The sequence below is a fragment of the Palaemon carinicauda genome, chromosome 4 (assembly GCF_036898095.1).
Source record: "Palaemon carinicauda isolate YSFRI2023 chromosome 4, ASM3689809v2, whole genome shotgun sequence".
NCBI lineage: Eukaryota > Metazoa > Arthropoda > Malacostraca > Decapoda > Palaemonidae > Palaemon > Palaemon carinicauda.
The window spans coordinates 166,007,071-166,027,497 of record NC_090728.1 but is presented as its reverse complement, the minus strand read 5'-3'; the positions used below and the strand labels follow the sequence as shown (position 1 = coordinate 166,027,497).

Below are 20,427 nucleotides of genomic sequence, written 5' to 3'. Positions count from 1 at the left end.
TATATATATATATATATATATATATATGTATATATATATATATATATATATGCAGCCACTTTTATTGTACAGCAGAAAGGCCTTAAACATGTCCTTATATATTATAAATGAAATTTCTTCTGGGGCAAAAAAGCATAAACCCATTAACAAGAGAGATGGATCTGTTATAACTACAGAATATGAGGAAAGGCAACGTTGGATGGAACACTTTAGTGAGATTATGAATAGGAGGTATGAAGGGAAAAATTTGATTGATATACCTGAAGCTGAGCAAGACGTTGATGTGCTCTTGAATGAATTCAAAGTGTTTCAAGTCGAAGCCATCATTAAAAAACTAGAGAGATGGAAAGCCCCTGGATACGATGGAATAACTGCTGGGGTGATATTGGCCGAAAAAAAAGTGACTACTAGAATACTTACAAGATTATTTTGTAGAATGTGGCGTGAAGAGGCAAAACCTGGTGAATGGGAGCTAGGAGTGTTGGTAAAAATGGGCAAAAAAAAAAAAAAAAAAATCTGACGAATGCAAAAATTACAGAGGCATCACACTTACGCCAGTTGTTATGTTCATTCTAAAGACTAGAGAGAAAGATTAAAGAAAAGTCGAGAAATGAAAAGCAGCATTTAGAATAGGTAGAAGTTGTACTGACCAAATTTTCATTTGAACATGTGGTACAGCAATGTGTATAATATAGAAATCACCTTTAGATGGCATTTGTGGACTATGAAAAGCCTTTGATAGTGTGCACTCGCCAATTTTGTGGAGAGTTCTGCATTATCATGGAGTTCCTCTTAAATATGTATATTTGATTAAGTCTTTATGAGCACAGCAAGTGCAAAGTTAATGTTAGTGGAGTCCTATCAAATGAATTTCCCGTAAACAGTGGAGTACTCCAAGGGAATGTGTTGGCATCTATGTTGTTTATCCTCCTCATGGATTTTGTAATGCATAGAACAGTTTTGGATGGTGGAGAAGGATTAGTAACAGAAAATTAGCTGACCTAGAGTATGCTGATGACACTGTCCTTATTAACAGAACACCACAGGACTTGCAAAACTTGCTTAACAAAATGCATGAAATATCACAGAAGATTGCACTCAAGATAAATTGAAGAAAGACAGAGATGATGAGAATGGAATAGGCAATAGAAGATGAAATATCATCGGAACGAGAATGAATTAATAAGGTGGAATCATTTAAATATTTAGGAACTATAATATCTAATAAAGGATCTTTAGCATTTGAGTTTAATGAAAGATTGAAAGAACGAAATCAGACAATGGCTAGGTTAAGTAAAATTTGGAAGTCAAACTGGCTGAAATTACATATAAAAATCAGGCTATATATCAGTTTACTGAGATTGATATTACTGTATGGAAATGAGTCGTGGCATGACGATGAAACAATCTCCAACAGATTTTGAAGATTTGAGAACAAAGCCCGCAGAAGAATATTGAGAGTTAAATGGCAAGACAGGATTAGAAATGAAATTATAAGAGATTAATCAAGTGCCATATGTGGATAACATCATGGTGAGGTGTAGATGGAGAGGGTTTGGGCATGCTCTTCACATTCCCCAAGAGAGATTAGTTCTCCAAACTTTCAACTGGGCTCCACAAGGCACTAAAAGAATTGGAAGACCCAGGCCTACATGGCTGAGGAATATGAAGCGTGAAGTAGGAGATGATGAATAATGAAGTATTGATTTAAAAGCTCAAGATAGAGATAAGTGGAAAAATCTAATCGAGGCCCTATGTGTCAATAGGCGTAGAAAGAAATGATGATGATTTTATATATATATATATATATATATATATATATATATATATATATATATATATATATATATATATATATATATATATATATATATATATATGTATATATATATATATATATATATATATATATATATAGAGAGAGAGAGAGAGAGAGAGAGAGAGAGAGAGAGAGAGAGAGAGAGAGAGAGAGAGAGAGAGAGAGAGAGAGAGAGAGATCTTGCTATAATGCACTGGTTGGCTCTTCATTTTTAAGGCAGACTGAATTTGATATTGAAAAGTATTTGTGACTCAACATTTGAAAGTATGAAAGCCACGTGATAGTATAGCTACCAATACTACACAACTGTAGACCTTATTCAAGAATTAGTGTTAATTGCTTATATAGCTCAAACGTTTCATTTTGGCATTACTTTAATAAACATTTTTATGCATCTAAGAAAGTTATTGGGCACTTATGAACACCTTAGAATTAGTAAAGATATAGACTAGACTGGCATTACAGTATAGTAAGTCTATGATAGCCTAGAAACTTATGGCACGTAGTATACTTTATTCATGACTGTCATACATTAATGGAGTGTGGAAGCTTACCTCTGTCATTTAATGACAGCTGCACAGTTTATTAATGATTAGGAACTTGCATAGAGGGTTATGATAGGGATGTGTTTTAAAGGAGTGGTAACAGAATCATTGTTGTTTGATCTACTATCATGAGTGAAACATTAACTGGCTATGTAAATGATGACAATGGAAAGAATAGCCCACATTAAAGTAGATAATCTATAAGTGAACAAGAAGGCTTGGCTAAAACAATAATAATAATAGTAATAATAATAATAATAACAGTAATGATAAGGATGATGATGAGAGGAAGATATCAAAGATTAAGGGTATTGATAAGTTGCCCTATATTCAAGGATGGCATTGTTATTTAGAAATAAATTTAAAAAACCCATGCTATCTGTGTAAGAGGTAAATAATGATGATGAATTTTCAGTAGAATGCTGTGCTTTGCACCTACACTTCTTGTAGTGTACCCACAATTACATATCCACATCAATGACCTTTGATGTCAGGATGCCAGAAAACTCAATAGAAACAATCAACCACATTCATAGTATTATATTGTGTGAGAACCAGAAACTTGAAGAGGATAGGAATCCTTCTGTCTATAAAGGAAAAATGAAGGACCATATAATGTGCCAAATCATTTCCATGAACAAGCATGCCACTAGTAGGTTAGGCTATATACTGTTTGTACTCATGGACTATCTGATACTGGGCTGGAATTTGTTTTCTACACGTTTAAAATGTAGCTGTCATGATATCATTGGTTTTAGGTCTGCACATTACCTTCAAATCTCATTATTTCAGAAATTCAAAATAAGATTTTATTTCCATATCCATTCAAGATTTGAGTTTTCAATATTATCCAAGATGAATAAAAAAAAACATTAAGAAACTAAATAGTCCAGTTTCAGGTTAGCAGCTCCATATCCTGTACTAAAAATAGAAATAAATAACTCACTCAAATCTCTATTATCGGTGTCTTGAATTTGCATGGATATTATGTAAAAGGGAACTATATTGGTATGATAGCCGATTTATAGTAAAATAGTGAAACAAACTAATGATATATTTAGCAAGCCACATCAAACATCCTCATTAGTTATTCTTCAATATAGTCAGAGTAAATATAGGCGACATTAAACATCCCTTTGCATTAAAACGACAGCTCTGGAGTCCTTGTATCTTTATGAGGCTTCCCAGTGTAATAGAAATTCCTTCAGCTATTCTACTGGATATTTGATAACAATTTTCTAAAATGGTCCTCAATGTTGTTTGTGTAGGGCATATAAACTATTACTTTTCTATTGATCCAGAATTTCAATTACGGTGTTTGAATGTGCATTGTCGATGCTTCTCCATCCTATAAAAACAACAAACATTTTTAATTGACATTAATTTTCTACTGGATTTATGAATTTGGTCCGTTGATGGGGCCTGCAAGGCCATTCATTGCTCTAGTATAAATGGAAGGAAAACAATGTAGTGGCATTATGAGGTGAAGGTTAAAAGAGGTTGGACAGCAAGGTGGAAGAAAGAAAGCGGAGATGAAGGTAAATCAAACGGATAAAACGTCCGCTGACGGCATTAACCCCCTACAGGTCCTTACCATAATTTCTCCGTCACATGATACATTGAAATGTTTTTGCAATTGAGAAAACCAGTATTTCCAACAGTACTGTCTAATGAAACAAGAGCAGAATACTGTAGTTGTAATTACTATACAGTATACTTTAGGTCCTTGGTAGAAACTAACCTTACCAATATTAAATTCTGTAAAATAGTGCATTCTCACTTACACTGACCACATAATGTTCTGACATGCTGAATATCTTCACATGAAGTGGTAGGTTTTAGAGCAATTTTATGACATGCAACATAGTGCAAAGAAAGAACCCCATTCCTGCCATAATGGTGAGTCTCAAAGTGTACAGAGAACATTCAGTAAAGATGACATCTCTCTTGTGTGTGTCATAAAAGAGCTTAGTAATTCATGGGACAGAAAGTGAGAATCTGATTGTTTAAGACACCAAGCTGATTGTAGGTACTGTAAGCATGGAGCTCTTAAAAAATCTTAAGGGGATATGTCCTACACAACAGAATGTTTGATATAGTAAATAGAGCTAACTGATGTTAAAATGTGTCAAAACAATCCAAAGGCCTTTGAAGTTAAAAAAAAAAAAAAAGGGGGGGGGGAATTATGAGCAAATAAAAAGTTACTGGCCCAGCTAAAATGGGTGTGTCACTCTCCTCACAAGTAACCATAGGCTTTCAGACAGGGAACAGTGACCTTGAAGTTTTCTTTTGTTGAAAATCAGCCCAGTAAATCCTTGCTTTCGGCAGGACACCTTTCATCCAAATTAAAGGCAGCCTTTCTATCATCTCTGCAAGAAATGTTTGATAAAAAGCCAAAGGTACTTTTTCTTTGTCCTTGTTAATTGCTTCTTCTATATTTATGCATACTGTAATTCTCTTTCCTCTTCTACACTGGTCACTCAAATCCCACAGGTGAGGAACCATTTTCAGTTCCATGATGGTTTCATTATTAATTTTACATGGGAAAGAGAAACTGCATGGGGGGAAGAAGGAAAGAAAGGCCTGGGTGAATTTAACCAGACGCACTGCATAATGAATATAGGTATGATGGTCCTTGATGTCTCCACCTTCAACAAATAATTATAAGCCTGTTAGATTTCAAACTAAACTAAGTTGGTTGTTAAGAAACTGGTTCAGTGATGCATAATGACATGGCAGACTTATTGTAATTTGCAATTTCCAATGTAACAGCATTTGATTATTGCAATAATTTACCTACAGTAATGGACTCGCACATGATAAAGCACTTCATTCTCACAATTCACTTAAAAAGAAATGAAAAATTAAAAAGGTTACGAAAATATGTTTAATACCAACACATATCACATTAAGAGGTAGGCTAGCATTTAACATCAAAAGTAATATTTTCATCCTAAAAAGATATTTTTTCATTACTTCACACACAGTACATGTGTTTTTCAAATTCTTATATAAAATTCCTAACAGAAAATAACAAAAATGAGGGATAGAGGCGAGACGTGTAAAATTCAATGATTTTAAGATCAAATACAGCTTCATTACATCATAACGTTCAACACTAAAACTTCCCAAGCTAAAAAATTTCAAAAATCAAAGAAATTAGAAAATGTCAGAAATTTATGTGACAACAAAAAATGTCATTAGTGTACTGTAACATAATACTGTACCTCCTGCTGAATACTGTAATATACAATTCAATAACATAAATAAAAATACATATGCAACTACAGTATATAAATAAATTTTTAATGAGCACCCTCTTTTCCTGTCATTAATTATTCTGAATCAAGCAACTTGTATAATTTCCATGAACATTTTGGCCCATTTCAACAAAAATCTGGTTTTGAGGAAAGAACGATGCCTTTATCCTGTCATCTCTCAACCACCACACAAAATCATACAGAACTTTTTGTTTCAAAGGAACTGGAAGGTGAAAGGGATTGGTGGCTGCTGATCAGTGACACCTCATGTTATTTTCATAAATGAGTTAACATTACAAGGAATTGAATATTATATCCAACATATTCAGTATTTGCACAAGTATTACAGCACTGTTAGTACAACAAAATTTACAATAAGGGGAATCTACCAAACATGTCATTCCTTAGTTATCTAGTATTTCCAAAATATCATATTAGAGCTCACATACCTCTCCCATAATGGTAAAACCAACATGAAGTTCTATGCTTGCTTTAAATCTAAATTATGACATACTGTACTGTACTATGTTTAAGTGGTACAGCATTCTCTCCCCCAATAGAAAAAAAATAAAAGTTACCAATAAAAATATAAAAACAGAATAAACATAGGCACCCATCTTCAATATTTCAAGATGAATGATATTGTGAAATTGAAGGATTGGAAGCACAGCCTGGACAGCTGTGTAAAGTCTCATGGAGGAAGATGTCACAGTTGAAGCAAAACACCTGCTTACAGGTTCCACAAATATATACCTGCAAAAGAAAAAAAAAAACCATGACCAATATTATACTGTAATTCCATATAAACCTTATTCTAAATTACAATATTTGCAGAGTAATTTGATTTCCATAAAATGACAAAAATTTTGTTCTGGTTGAAGTTCATCTAGGCCTGAATTAGACAATCCATTTCTTGAACTCATCTGCTGCTTCATTATTTTAACTTCAGTCTGAATAGCAATTGTTTTAGCTCCAATATCAGTCATTTTAGTAGGAAAAGCGGTATTTTGAGATTTTTTCAGCCCACGCATTTACACAATGAAAATTCTAGTTTCCCTTCTAGGGTAATCCTCAAAATTTGCTTTTTGGAAGTGACATATATGGGAATTTTCATCCATTTCAAACAATGGAGCAACAATCATACACTAACTCTCATGGTAGATTACGAGTGACAAATAATAAATGGTAATCTATTATTTTGTACATATTTATCATTGGAAACATAAAAGAAAATATAAAAATCACCATCATTGGATTTCAAATAAGGGATAAGTGCTGAGGAGGAATGAAGATAAGGGGTGGGGAGATGTAGGGGTGGAGGGGGATGTTGATGAAGGAGAGGTCTAATTGGTGAGGGATCTATGGTCGTGGTTCAATCACGCCCCAGTTCTCTATACCGACACTCAGTGAGTGAGCGAGCTAGGTTTATCTTTGGCATTCCATGCATCTCTTTTTTCTCTGGTACATTCAGCAATAACTATGACTTAGAAATGGTGCTAGAGGAGCATTTCACGGAGCAACACAGGTCGAGCCCAGAAAACTTCTTTTTTCACAATAAAAAAACACACTGCACCAATCTTTAAAAGAATTTTGCTCTCATTGCATAAAACAAGTATTTTCAAAAATAAAGTCCCATCAGTATATTGAGACCAATACAGTGGTACCTCAGTATAGGAGTATGATCCATTTCAGGAGGAAGCTTGTAAACCCCCCAAAAATTTCTCATAAGAAATAAAGGAAAATAACTTCATGCATTCCACACGTTCATAAATACACATACAGGTAGTTGTCGACTTACGACCAAGAGATGCGCCATAAGCCGATCTGGACATATGTCGAACTCAGAAAGTGAAGTTTCCGTAGATTTATTACACTGCGTCATGATTTAGCAATCATATTTCATCAATATTTCCTTGCTGTATATCATTATTTAATTTTCTTGTTCCACAGAATATCATAAGCTCTATTAAAGAATTATTGTATTCTACAGTATTCTCCAATTTCAGAAATGTTTTAATAATCAGCAATTACCAACTTCATGTGATCAGCTGTGATACTGATCTGAAGGGCCCGCTACCATATCGAGATAATACACACATACGAATGGGGTATATACTGTAATTTCTTAATTTATTTGAAATATATTCATGATTATTATTACATCAACGTCAGTATGTTACAGGGTATCATAGTTTTCATATACTGTAGTTTGTTTATAGCCATTATTATTAGTTATCATACGAATATGTCTCTCTCTTTCTATAACCATACAGTATTTAAATTTTAGTTTATTACTAAGCCTTCATATTTCATTAGACATTATTGTGTTTAATTGAGGTTTACTGAAGCATGTTTGTATTCTATTTATCAATTTCGGGAGAATTTCAATCATCAACAACTACTTTTGCTTTACTTTTAATAAACATCAGCTAATCTCAAGGTCACGCTACTGTATTGCAAGTATGCACACATAGTGTTGTTTATATAATTTTATTATTCAAAATATCTTCCTAATGAATATTACATCAGCACCAATATGTTTTAGGATATCATAGTTTTCATACAGTTGGTTTATAGCCCTTATTATTAGGAAGCAATGTGGAATGTGATGAGGTTATATGGAGTTGGTGGAAGGTTGTTGCAAGCAGTGAAAAGTTTCTATAATGGTAGTAAAGCATGTGTTAGGATAGGAAATTAAGTGAGCAATTGGTTTCCGGTGTGAGTGGGGCTGAGACAGGGATGTGTGATGTCGCTGTGGTTGTTTAACTTGTATGTTGATGGAGTGATGAGAGAGGTGAATGCTCGAGTGCTTGGACGAGGATTGAAACTGGTAGACGAGAATGACCATGAATGGAAGGTAAATCAATTGTTGTTTGCGGATGATACTGTACTGGTTGCAGACGAGGAAGAGAAGCTTGGCTGATTAGTGACAGAATTTGGAAGGGTGTGTGAGAGAAGGAAGTTGAGAGTTAATGTGGGTAAGAGTAAGGTTATAAGATGTACGGGAAGGGAAGGTGGTGCGTGGTTGAATGTCATGTTGAATGGAGAGTTACTTGAGGAGGTGGATCAGTTTAAGTACTTGGGGTCTGTTGTTGCAGCAAATGGTGGAGTGGATGCAGATGTACGTCAGCGAGTGAATGAAGGATGCAAAGTGTTGGGGGCAGTTAAGGGAGTAGTAAAAAATTGAGGGTTGGGCATGAATGTAAAGAGAGTTCTGTATGAGAAAGTGATTGTACCAACTGTGATGTATGTATCGGAGTTGTGAGGAATGAAAGTGACGGAGAGACAGAAATTGAATGTGTTTGAGAAGAAGTGTCTAAGGAGTATGGCTGGTGTATCTCGCGTAGATAGGGTTAGGAACGAAGTAGTGAGGGTAAGAACGGGTGTAAGAAATGAGTTAGCAGCTAGAGTGGATATGAATGTGTTGAGGTGGTTTGGCCATGTTGAGAGAATGGAAAATGGCTGTCTGCTATAGAAGGTGATGAATGCAAGAGTTGATGGAAGAAGTACAAGAGGAAGGCCAAGGTTTGGGTGGATGGATAGAGTGAAGAAAGCTCTGGGTGATAGGAGGATAGATGTGAGAGAGGCTAGAGAGCGTGCTAGAAATAGGAATGAATGGCGAGCGATTGTGACGCAGTTCCGGTACGCCCTGCTGCTTCCTCCGGTGCCTTGGATGACTAGGGGATTCAGCGTTATGAAGCTTCAGCTGTGGTGGATAACGGGGGAGGGTGGGCTATGGCACCCTAGCAGTACCAGCCGAACTCGGTTGGGTCCCTTGTCAGGCTGGGAGGAACGTAGAGAGGAGAGGTCCCCTTTTTTGTTTCATTTGTTCGATGTCGGCTACCCCCCAAAATTGGGAGAAGGGCCTTGGTGTGTGTATGTGTGTATGTATGTATGCATGCATGTATGTATGTATCTGTCTCTATCTCTCTATCTATCTATCTATCTATCTATATATATATATATATATATATATATATATATATATATATATATATATATATATATATATATATACAGTATATATATATATATATATATATATATATATATATTTCATTTTGCATTTGCTGGCATGCACAGTCATTGTAAGAACTCTGATAGTGTATTTTTTTTTTATCTATGGGGAAAAAACTATTTTCTATATGCTTTATTCCTCAAGTGGACGCTTTATAGCTTTGCTCTTTATTTTGATAAGCCAATTTACGCTCTAGTAAAAAAAATTTTCTGGGCGGGTTTGTGTGTACATGATTAGAAAGGCCATTCTTTGTACTTTTATATGATATCTAATACAATATAAAGGTATTAACACTTCTATATAAAAAAATATTATTGTAAACACACCTACAACAAATATGCAAAACTTACTCTAATGGTAATTCCTCCATATTTTTCCAATAATACATCTATTTTCTATTGTTTTCTTTACAATTATATCTTTAACTTTTCCTTATCTTTATTTGTTACGTCATAACAATGATAAACATCAACATAATTAGGTCAGAAAATCTAAAATTTTCGCTAAAAAATAAGCTATTTCATATTCATTTACACCTCACTTACTAATACATCTATAGAAATGTGGTTGCATCAGGATGAAAGATTTACAATTCTACACAATTTGCGTATTAGAAAAAATCATCAAACATAATTACCGTATTTTTCATGAATTTCTAAAAAAATATATTTAAAATTTATTAAAAAATTTCACGTTCAACATGCATTTTTCATTATACTTTTGTTTTCAAGTTATGTTTTCTTTAACATTAGTACAAAGTGCAATCTTTTGCCAAAATATTGCAACAAACCAGAAGCCTTAGTCTGTTATAATTTGGACGCACCAATTTAAAAAAACTTTTGTTCGCGAACGTAATTTTTCGGCGAAGGCCATATGCGCTGTACCTCACCCCGACTTTTGTAAGGGCATAAGCGTCAAAGTGTTAACTGTAACTGCACATAATACTGCTTATAATTGTAGTGGTAAAATAAGAAAAACCATCATGACATTCACCTTAAACCCCAAATAAATAACAATACAATATTACAATAAAGGATTTATAAAAATATGCTTACATTCTTGTCAGCAGAACTGTCTGTGAATGGCTTTACACAACCATAACAATTTGTTGCAGAAATATTTTGAGATGGTTCTTCTATGAAATGCTTCAAAGGGAACAAGTGTCTGAAAACAAAATGAGAAAAATAACCATTAACAGTGAAAATTATTCATAACAAAACAGTGAAGCTAATACACAATATTGTTAGATACAACTCTTCTACGTACAGTACTTCTATGTACGTTTTATCATCCTAATAATTCAGTGCTAAATGATAGTGTATGTCTTATAATTATATAACAGGCTACCGTACTACAAAAAAATTGCAAAGATGTGACCCCCTATCATCTATGAATAGTCCAGATCTTTAAAGTTTGACTTTAGTTACATTGTTACAGAGAAAAAAATTCATGCACATACTGTATAAACATCGTATAACTCTACTGTAATTATAAATGTAACCAGACCTCTGATCCTCTATTATAAGTGTAACCAAACCTCTGATCTCCATTTCAATAGATGCTCCTATGATAGACCCCAACCAAAATGCTTTAAATGCAAGGGTAAAACTGGAGCAGAACAAAATTAGACAGCTTGTGGGAAGAAAATAAAGTGGACAAATATAAAGTGATAGGCATAAATAAAATACAGCTAGGGGCAACAAGAGACTTCATGGAATTTTCAGTAATGACCAGTGTGCCAAAGAAAAAGTGCCATGTAGAATTTTATTTAATTTTTCTAATAACTCATACATTACTAACTACAATTACTGTACATGATGCAAGTAGATACATTATGTAAAGAACTAAGATTATTAAGCTATTACATATTAAACAATTTCAAGTAAAATTAACATGACCCACCTATATGACCGTGCAAGATGAGGAGCAGTCACCAGCATGAGGCCACAAACTCTGCACTCTGCTGGAAGATCGCAATACTTAGCTGTGCACTGGGGGCAGTAATATCCCCTAGTGTTAAGGGCTGGAAGTTCATCTAAATGGCTAAAAAAAACAAAAAATGTTATTTTGATTATAAAATAAATTTTTGAATATACTTACCCTGTGAATATATAGCTGCAACTCTGTTGCTCGACAGACAACTCTACGGAAAAACTCGCCAGCGATCGCTACACAGGTTGCGGGTGTGCCCAACAGCGCCATCTGTCGACCAGATACCTAGCTCTCATGTAAACAAAGACTCAATTTTCTCCTCGTCCCACTGCGTCTCTATTGGGGAGGAAGGGAGGGTCATTTAATTTATATTCACCGGGTAAGTATATTCAAAAATTTATTTTATAATCAAAATAACATTTTTCAATATTTAACTTAGCCGGTGAATATATATCTGATTCACACCCAGGATGGTGGGTAGAGACCAGTAATATATGTTTACACTTTTATGAGCTAAGAGTTTTTTATTTCATTTTAGAAGTTATCAAAATAACAAAAACAAAATAAATAGGTACCTGGTAAGGAAGTCGACTTGAACAATTACTCTGCCTTTTAAGTACGTCTTCCTTACGGAGCCTCGCGATCCTCTTAGGATGCTGATCGACCCCTAGGATCTGAAGTATCAAGGGTTGCAACCCATACAACAGGACCTCATCAAACCCCTAATCTAGGCGCTCTCAAGAAATGACTTTGACCACCCGCCAAATCAACCAGGATGCGAAAGGCTTCTTAGCCTTCCGGACAACCCATAAAAAAACAACACTTCAAGAGACAGATTAAAAGGATAAGGAATTAGGGAATTGTAGTGGTTGAGCCCTCACCCACTACTGCACTCGCTGCTACGAATGGTCCCAGTGTGTAGCAGTTCTTGTAAAGAGACTGGACATCTTTCAAGTAAAATGACGCGAACACTGACTTGCTTCTCCAATAGGTTGCGTCCATTATACTTTGCAGAAATATATTTTGCTTAAAGGCCACGGAAGTTGTTACAGCTCTAACTTCGTGCGTCTTCACCTTAAGCAAAGTTCGGTCTTCCTCACTCAGATGTGAATGAGCTTCTCGTATTAACAATCTGATAAAGTCTGACCAAGCATTCTTTGACATAGGCAAGGATGGTTTCTTAACTGAACACCATAAAGCTTTAGATTGGCCTCGTAAAGGTTTAGTACGCTTTAAATAGAACTTAAGAGCTCTAACAGGGCATAAGACTCTTTCTAGTTCATTGCCTAAGATCTCCGATAAGATGGGGATATCGAAAGATTTAGGCCAAGGCCGAGAAGGCAGCTCATTTTTGGCTAGAAAACCAAGTTGCAGCGAACAAGTGGCTTTTTCTGACGAAAATCCGATGTTCTTGCTGAAGGCATGAATCTCACTGACTCTTTTAGCCGAGGCTAAGCATACCAGGAAAAGAGTCTTAAGAGTGAGATCTTTCAGGGAGGCTGATTGTAACGGCTCCAACCTGTCTGACATGAAGAATCTTAGTACCACGTCTAAATTCCATCCAGGGGTAGCCAAACGACGCTCCTTGGTGGTCTCAAAAGACTTAAGGAGGTCTTGCAGATCTTTATGTTTGGAAAGATCTAAGCCTCTATGCCGGAAGACCGATGCCAACATGCTTCTGTAACCCTTGATAGTGGGAGCTGAAAGGGATCGTCCTTTTCTCAGGTATAAGAGAAAAACAGCTATTTGAGCTACAGAGGTACTGGTCGAGGATACAGAAACTGACTTGCACCAGTCTCGGAAGACTTCCCACTTCGATTGGTAGACTCTAATGGAAGACGCTCTCCTTGCTCTAGCAATCGCACTGGCTGCTTCCTTCGAAAAGCCTCTAGCTCTCGAGAGTCTTTCGATAGTCTGAAGGCAGTCAGACGAAGAGCGTGGAGGCTTTGGAGTACCTTCTTTACGTGTGGCTGACGTAGAAGGTCTACCCTTAGAGGAAGACTACTGGGAACGTCTACTAACCATCGCAGTATCTCGGTGAACCATTCTCTCGCGGGCCAGAGGGAAGCAACTAACGTCAACCTTGTCCCTTCGTGAGAGGCGAACTTCTGCAGTACCTTGTTGACAATCTTGAACGGTGGGAATGCGTAGAGATCCAGATGTGACCAATCTAGGAGGAAAGCATCTATATGTATTGCTGCTGGGTCCGGGACTGGAGAGCAATAGATTGGAAGCCTCTTGGTCAGCGAGGTTGCAAAGAGATCTATGGATGGTTTACCCTAAGTGGCCCAAAGTCTCTTGCACACATCCTTGTGGAGGGTCCATTCGGTTGGAATTACTTGCCCTTTCCGACTGAGACAATCTGCTATGACGTTCAAGTCGCCTTGGATGAACCTCGTTACTAGGGAGATGTCTTGACCTTTTGACCAGATGAGCAGGTCCCTTGCGATCTCGTACAACGTCAGCGAGTGGGTACCTCCTTGTTTGGAGATGTACGCCAAGGCCGTGGTGTTGTCCGAGTTAACTTCCACCACTTTGCCTCGAAGGAGAGACTTGAAGCTTTTCAAGGCCAGATGTACTGCCAACAGCTCCTTACAGTTGATATGCATGCTCCTCTGACTCGAGTTCCACAGTCCTGAGCATTCCCGACCGTCTAGTGTCGCGCCCCAGCCCACGTCCGATGCGTCCGAGAAGAGAACGTGGTTGGGAGTCTGAACAGCCAGGGGAAGACCCTCTCTTAGGTTGATATTGTCCTTCCACCAAGTCAGACAAGACTTTATCTTTTCGGAAACCGGGATCGAGACCGCCTCTAGCGTCTTGTCCTTTTTCCAGTGAAAAGCTAGATGGTATGAAGAGGACGGAGGTGTAGTCTTCCTAGTGACACAAATTGTTCCACGGATGACAGCGTCCCTACCAGACTCATCCACAGCCTGACTGAGCAGCGTTCCTTCTTCAGCATCTTCTGGATGGATAGCAGGGCTTGATCTATTCTGGGGGCTGATCGTCTTGTTGTTCAGCAACGTCCTCATCAGAGGGTTCCTCATCCGAAAACTGATGAGGAAACGGCAACGGAGTGGGCAACGTCTGGCTCGCTGAGTCCGGTCGCACTGGTGCATGCGTGACGGAGCCGGACGCAACATCATGGAACTGCTGCACAGTCTGTGAACTGTCAACAACCATGGGTGCGCGAGGAAGCACAGCGTCAACCCGAGACTGTCTAGACCGTCTGGGTTGTGCAGTCAACACCCTACCGGGCTGCTGAGGTTGACGCACTGCGTCAAAACAAGTCACCTCTGCTGGTTGTTGAACGTCCTGAACGTCAACAACCACCTCCGAGCGTCGCTTAACGACAACGTGCGGCTGGCAACCCACACTGGGTCGCATCGGTGGAGGAACCACCTCAACTGGCAGACGCGAGTAGGTTACCTCAGCGTCAACAGGGCGCACAACCGACCGGTTGGAAGGTTGTTGGCCAGAAGGTTCGGTAGCAACCTTCTCCGCATTAAAGTCCTCTATCAAGAACGCAAGCTTGGACTGCATGTCTTGCAGCAAAGCCCATTGAGGGTCTACGGGAGCAGGTGCGGCCACAGACGGGGTTAGCGACTGAGGCGGTACCGCTTTCCATCCCTGAAAGCCTTGTTTATGCATGACATAATTGTACAGCAAAACTTCAAAGGCTCGAAAACAGCTGTGAAGTTGACCTGTAAAAAACTTGGAGCGTCTCCTGGCCAGGAGCCAGGGAGAGTCTACGAGATTTGAGAAGTCTATCTGGGCAGAGGCATGAACTCCCAAGCCGAGAACTTCTCTCGTGTCATATCAGACTCTCGCTCTATAAGCCAGTTTAAAAGAAGGGAAAGCAAAGGCTGTATCCCCCAAACTCCTCCTGGTGAAAAAACCAGTCGCCTAGCCAACGTAAAGCTCTCTAGGAGAGCGAGAGAGCACTAGTTTAAAAACAACTGCTTCGAAGTAGCTAGGCCTAGTGTAAGCTCTGACGTTTAGGCGAACGAGGAGCAGCAGTTACAAAAAGATCCGGACAAAGATCCTTAAAAAAATCATCATGATTTAATTAAAGTCCATAGGGGGCTAAGCAGCTTTAGGCTCCTCTCCATCTGACAGAGTCCTCAAGGGAATATCAGTAGGAGGGGGAACAGCAACTTCCTCATCTACAGGAACCTTGTCCGATAAAAGCCGAGTCTCAAGCAAGGGAGAGACCTACCGTGGTGGCAATGCTTTACAAGCAGAGTCCACACTCACTGGTGCATTAGTAGCGGACCAGAACGCAACGTCATGTAACTGCTTGACAGTCTGTGAACTGTCAACAACTGAACTGTCAACCACAACAGGTGCGTGAGGACGCACAGCGTCCACTCGAGACTGCTTTGACTGCCTAGACTGAGCAGTCAAAACAACTCTAGAATGCGGAGGTTGACGCACAGCGTCAAAACAAGTCAACTCCGATTGTTAGTGAACGTCTTGAACGTCAACAAGAGCATCAGCAAGTGGCCTAACGTCCAAATGCGGCTGAAAAACAACACGAGACCGCATCGAGTGTGGTTCTAAACAACCTGACTGACGTGACTTAGCTACGCCAACGTCAACAGTAAGCACAAAGGAACGTTAGGTTGGCTGAAAGCCAGGATATCGATGAGATAAACGGCTAGACTCAACGGACTAATCGGCAGAATAGTCTTCCATAAGGGAGGCAAGCATATACTGCATGTCTTGCCATACAACCCATTAAGGATCAACGGAAATGGTTGTGGTAAGAGACGAGGGTAACGTCTGTGACCGCAACACTTTGCCAACAAAAAAGACTCTCGGAGTCTGTGTTACGCTTTTGTTAGGCGGTGAGCAGTTATCCGATGACTGCATAGGGTCAGAGCTGTCCTAATGGCTGTAACCAGGACGCTGGACCTGTCCTGAAAGGACTGACTTTCGCTTAAGGGCTTCGAAACCTTGTGACAGGTTTCTTATGCGAAAAGCCTTCGGATGACGAGGAGAAACAACGTCTCTCTCGTCTTATGGTAGGGGAGATCTTGGTAAGATACACCCGATACCATAGAGGGAAAACGTCTGTTCGTTGATCAAGGCCTCTCGAACCCATAAGTCGTTTGACATTACTTCTCCCCTGGGCTTGGGAGCATGCAAGAGGTCCCGGACTAGGTGAACGACAGGCACGAACAGACGAACCCTCGGACGCAACACTGTAACACTTTGCGCATATCACTTTATCACTTCGATTTTCTGTTTTGCACTTATTTCACTGAAATCGAAATTTTTACTGATTTCTACCTGAAACACGCAATTCTACCCTTCATTAAAAGGTAGTAATTGCGAAATCAGTCGTATAATGCAAGCTCATTAATACCAGCAAAAAACAGAAAACATATTTTAAGATAAAAAAATCAGTGGCTGGGAAAGAGACTAAACACTAGTTCCTATAAACTACGTTTTCAATCTCTCACCGCACATAGCCTGGGGACGAGAATAAAAAACTAAAAACGTTTTATCCTTCCTCCCCGTACAGAGACTAGGGACGAGAGTAACTCGAGAACAACGTTACCCGCTTGAACGGAACGTTTTCTCTCCTCTCTCTCCCTCCGTCTCTATCTCTCTCTCTCTTTCTCTCTTGATTTCGCACCTCAGAGAAGAGCCCAATTATATTTCGTCAAAAAAACATGTTATTTGACTAAAGGAAAAAACTGAAAGGTTTTTCAATTAAAAAGTTCCTTTAAAATAGAATTTAAAACATTTAAGCTAAGAAAGAATGAACAAAACGTCAGAATCGATTTACTCTTACTGCAAAGTGAAACCGTGATACACTCTCTCTCTATCGTAACGATAGAGCGCATGTTGAACGTCCTGAACGTCAACAACTGCGTAGCATAAATAAACTAAACGTTAGTTCATCTTTGAAAACAGTACGAAGACTATTAAAGAAATTCTTTCATAAAATATTACATTTAAAAAGTTTTAAATCCTTAGCTCTTTAAAAGCTAATTACGATATAAAGGGCTCAACGTTGATTAACTTCGGTTTCCAAGTTAGGACCGCCTACTCTCAGGAAAGGTCGCATATAAACAAAACATTAAAATTTATTTTTATATGTTTATAATAAATGGAAAGTTAATCGAAGAGGCCTAATAAAGGCGGAGAGATATAAAATATATAAAGGAAAATCTATAAATAATTTATAACGTGATAAGATAATTACTAAAAGCCTAAACACACTTCCGTCTAAGGGAAGGGTCGGCCATTTAAAAGTGAAAGAAAGTTCATACTCTCTTTGTCACCATAATTAAATCTATCCAAAACGAGTTCAAGATTTAAGATGAAGATAAAACACCTGCATTGCGAAAGCTCAAAACTAGAATATAGTACTTCACCAATTAGATGTGAAAAACTCCAGTTTAGCAACAGCGAGTAAAGTACGTCTTGTCAACACCTCGACAGAGAGAAAATTGAGTCTTTGTTTACATGAGAGCTAGGTATCTGGTCGACAGATGGCGCTGTTGGGCACACCCGCAACCTGTGTAGCGATCGCTGGCGAGTTTTTCCGTAGAGTTGTCTGTCGAGCAACAGAGTTGCAGCTATATATTCACCGGCTAAGTTAAATATTGAAAAAAAAACATTATAATGAGGCAATTTTGTTTAACAAAACTCAACATAAGCATAAACATAGACTAAGATAAAATAAAATCTACAGTCAAAGCTAAACTAATTTCCAAATGAGAATACAGTAAAGAACTTTACTGTAAATAGTATAATTCACAAATTATCTAAGATGATAGCCAATATTTTGCAAGAAATGTTATTTTGATAAAATAAATTTTTGAATATACTTACCCGGTGATTATAATAGCTGCAGCTCTGCTGCTCGACAGAAAACTCTACGGAAAAAATCCGCCAGCGATCGCTATGCAGGTAGGGGGTGTACTTCAACAGCGCCATCTGTCGTCCAAGTACCCAGTACTCATTGTAAACAAAGAACTCAATTTTCTCCTCGGTCCACTGCGTCTCTATTGGGGAGGAAGGGAGGGTCCTTTAATTTATAATCACCGGGTAAGTATATTAAAAAATTTATTTTATTATCAAAATAACATTTTTCAATATTTAACTTAGCCGGTGATTATAATAGCTGATTCACACCCAGGGGGGTGGGTAGAGACCAGCAATATATGTTTACATTATTATGAGCTAAGGATTTTTTATTTCATTTTAGAAGTTATCAAAATAACAAAAATAAAATAAATAGGTACCTGGTAAGGAAGTCGACTTGAACAATTACTCTGCCTTTTTAAGTACGTCTTCCTTACGGAGCCTCGCGATCCTCTTAGGATGCTGAGCGACCCCTAGGATCTGAAGTATGAAGGGTTGCAACCCATACCACAGGACCTCATCAAAACCTCTAATCTAGTCGCTTCTCAAGAAAAGAATTTGACCACCCGCCAAATCAACCAGGATGCGAAAGGCTTCTTAGCCTTCCGGACAACCCAAAAACAACAATAAAAAACATTTCAAGAGAAAGATTAAAAAGGTTATGGAATTAGGGGATTGTAGTGGTTGAGCCCTCACCCACTACTGCACTCGCTGCTACGAATGGTCCCAGAGTGTAGCAGTTCTCGTAAAGAGACTGGACATCCTTAAGATAAAAAGACGCGAACACTGACTTGCTTCTCCAATAGGTTGCGTCCATTATACTTCGCAGAGATCTATTTTGTTTAAAGGCCACTGAAGTTGCGACAGCTCCAACTTCATGTGTCCTTACCTTCAGCAAAGCTTGGTCTTCTTCACTCAGATGTGAATGAGCTTCTCGTATTAACAGTCTGATAAAATAGGATAAAGCATTCTTTGACATAGGCAAAGATGGTTTCTTAACTGAACACCATAAAGCTTCTGACTGTCCTCGTAAAGGTTTAGTTCGTCTTAAATAGAACTTAAGAGCTCTCACAGGGCATAAGACTCTTTCTAGTTCATTTCCAACCATATTTGATAGGCTTGGAATATCGAACGATTTCGGCCAAGGACGAGAAGGTAGCTCGTTTTTGGCTAGAAAACCAAGTTGTAGAGAACATGTAGCCGTTTCAGATGAAAATCCGATGTTCCTGCTGAAGGCGTGAATCTCACTGACTCTTTTAGCTGTGGCTAAGCAAACCAGGAAAAGAGTCTTTAAAGTGAGATCTTTAAAGGAGGCTGATTGTAGCGGCTCGAACCTTTCTGACATGAGGAATCTTAGTACCACGTCTAAATTCCAACCAGGTGTAGCCAAACGACGCTCCTTCGTGGTCTCAAAAGACTTAAGGAGGTCCTGTAGATCTTTATTGTTGGAAAGATCTAAGCCTCTGTGACGGAAGACTGATGCCAACATGCTTCTGTAACCCTTGATAGTGGGAGCTGAAAGAGATCGTTCATTCCTCAGGTATAAAAGGAAGTCAGCTATTTGAGTTACAGAGGTACTGGTCGAGGATACAGATACTGACTTGCACCAGTTTCGGAAGACTTCCCACTTCGATTGGTAGACTCTAAGGGTGGATGTCCTCCTTGCTCTAGCAATCGCCCTGGCTGCCTCCTTCGAAAAGCCTCTAGCTCTCGAGAGTCTTTCGATAGTCTGAAGGCAGCCAGACGAAGAGCGTGGAGGCCTTGGTGTACCTTCTTTACATGTGGCTGACGTAGAAGGTCCACCCTTAGAGGAAGCGTTCTGGGAACGTCCACTAGCCATCGAAGTACCTCGGTGAACCATTCTCTCGCGGGCCAGAGGGGAGCAACTAACGTCAACCTTGTCCCTTCGTGAGAGGCGAACTTCTGCAGTACCTTGTTGACAATCTTGAACGGGGGGAATGCATATAGGTCTAG

The 20,427-nt window shown here is 38.5% G+C and overlaps 1 protein-coding gene across 1 annotated transcript in view; it reads right to left on the bottom strand.

Annotated features, from left to right (window-relative positions):
- Window positions 1-5,233: 5,233 nt before the first annotated feature.
- The window catches only part of Ssl1 (general transcription factor IIH subunit 2 Ssl1), a 35,120-nt gene continuing 19,926 nt past the window's right edge, over window positions 5,234-20,427 (bottom strand). Inside the window, exons 6-8 of the mRNA XM_068372672.1 lie at window positions 11,545-11,685; window positions 10,698-10,806; window positions 5,234-6,377 (exon numbers count right to left, since the gene is read on the bottom strand). Coding sequence (XP_068228773.1) covers window positions 6,252-6,377; window positions 10,698-10,806; window positions 11,545-11,685 — 376 coding nt within the window. The 3' untranslated portion in view covers window positions 5,234-6,251. The remainder of the gene's footprint in view (window positions 6,378-10,697; window positions 10,807-11,544; window positions 11,686-20,427) is intronic.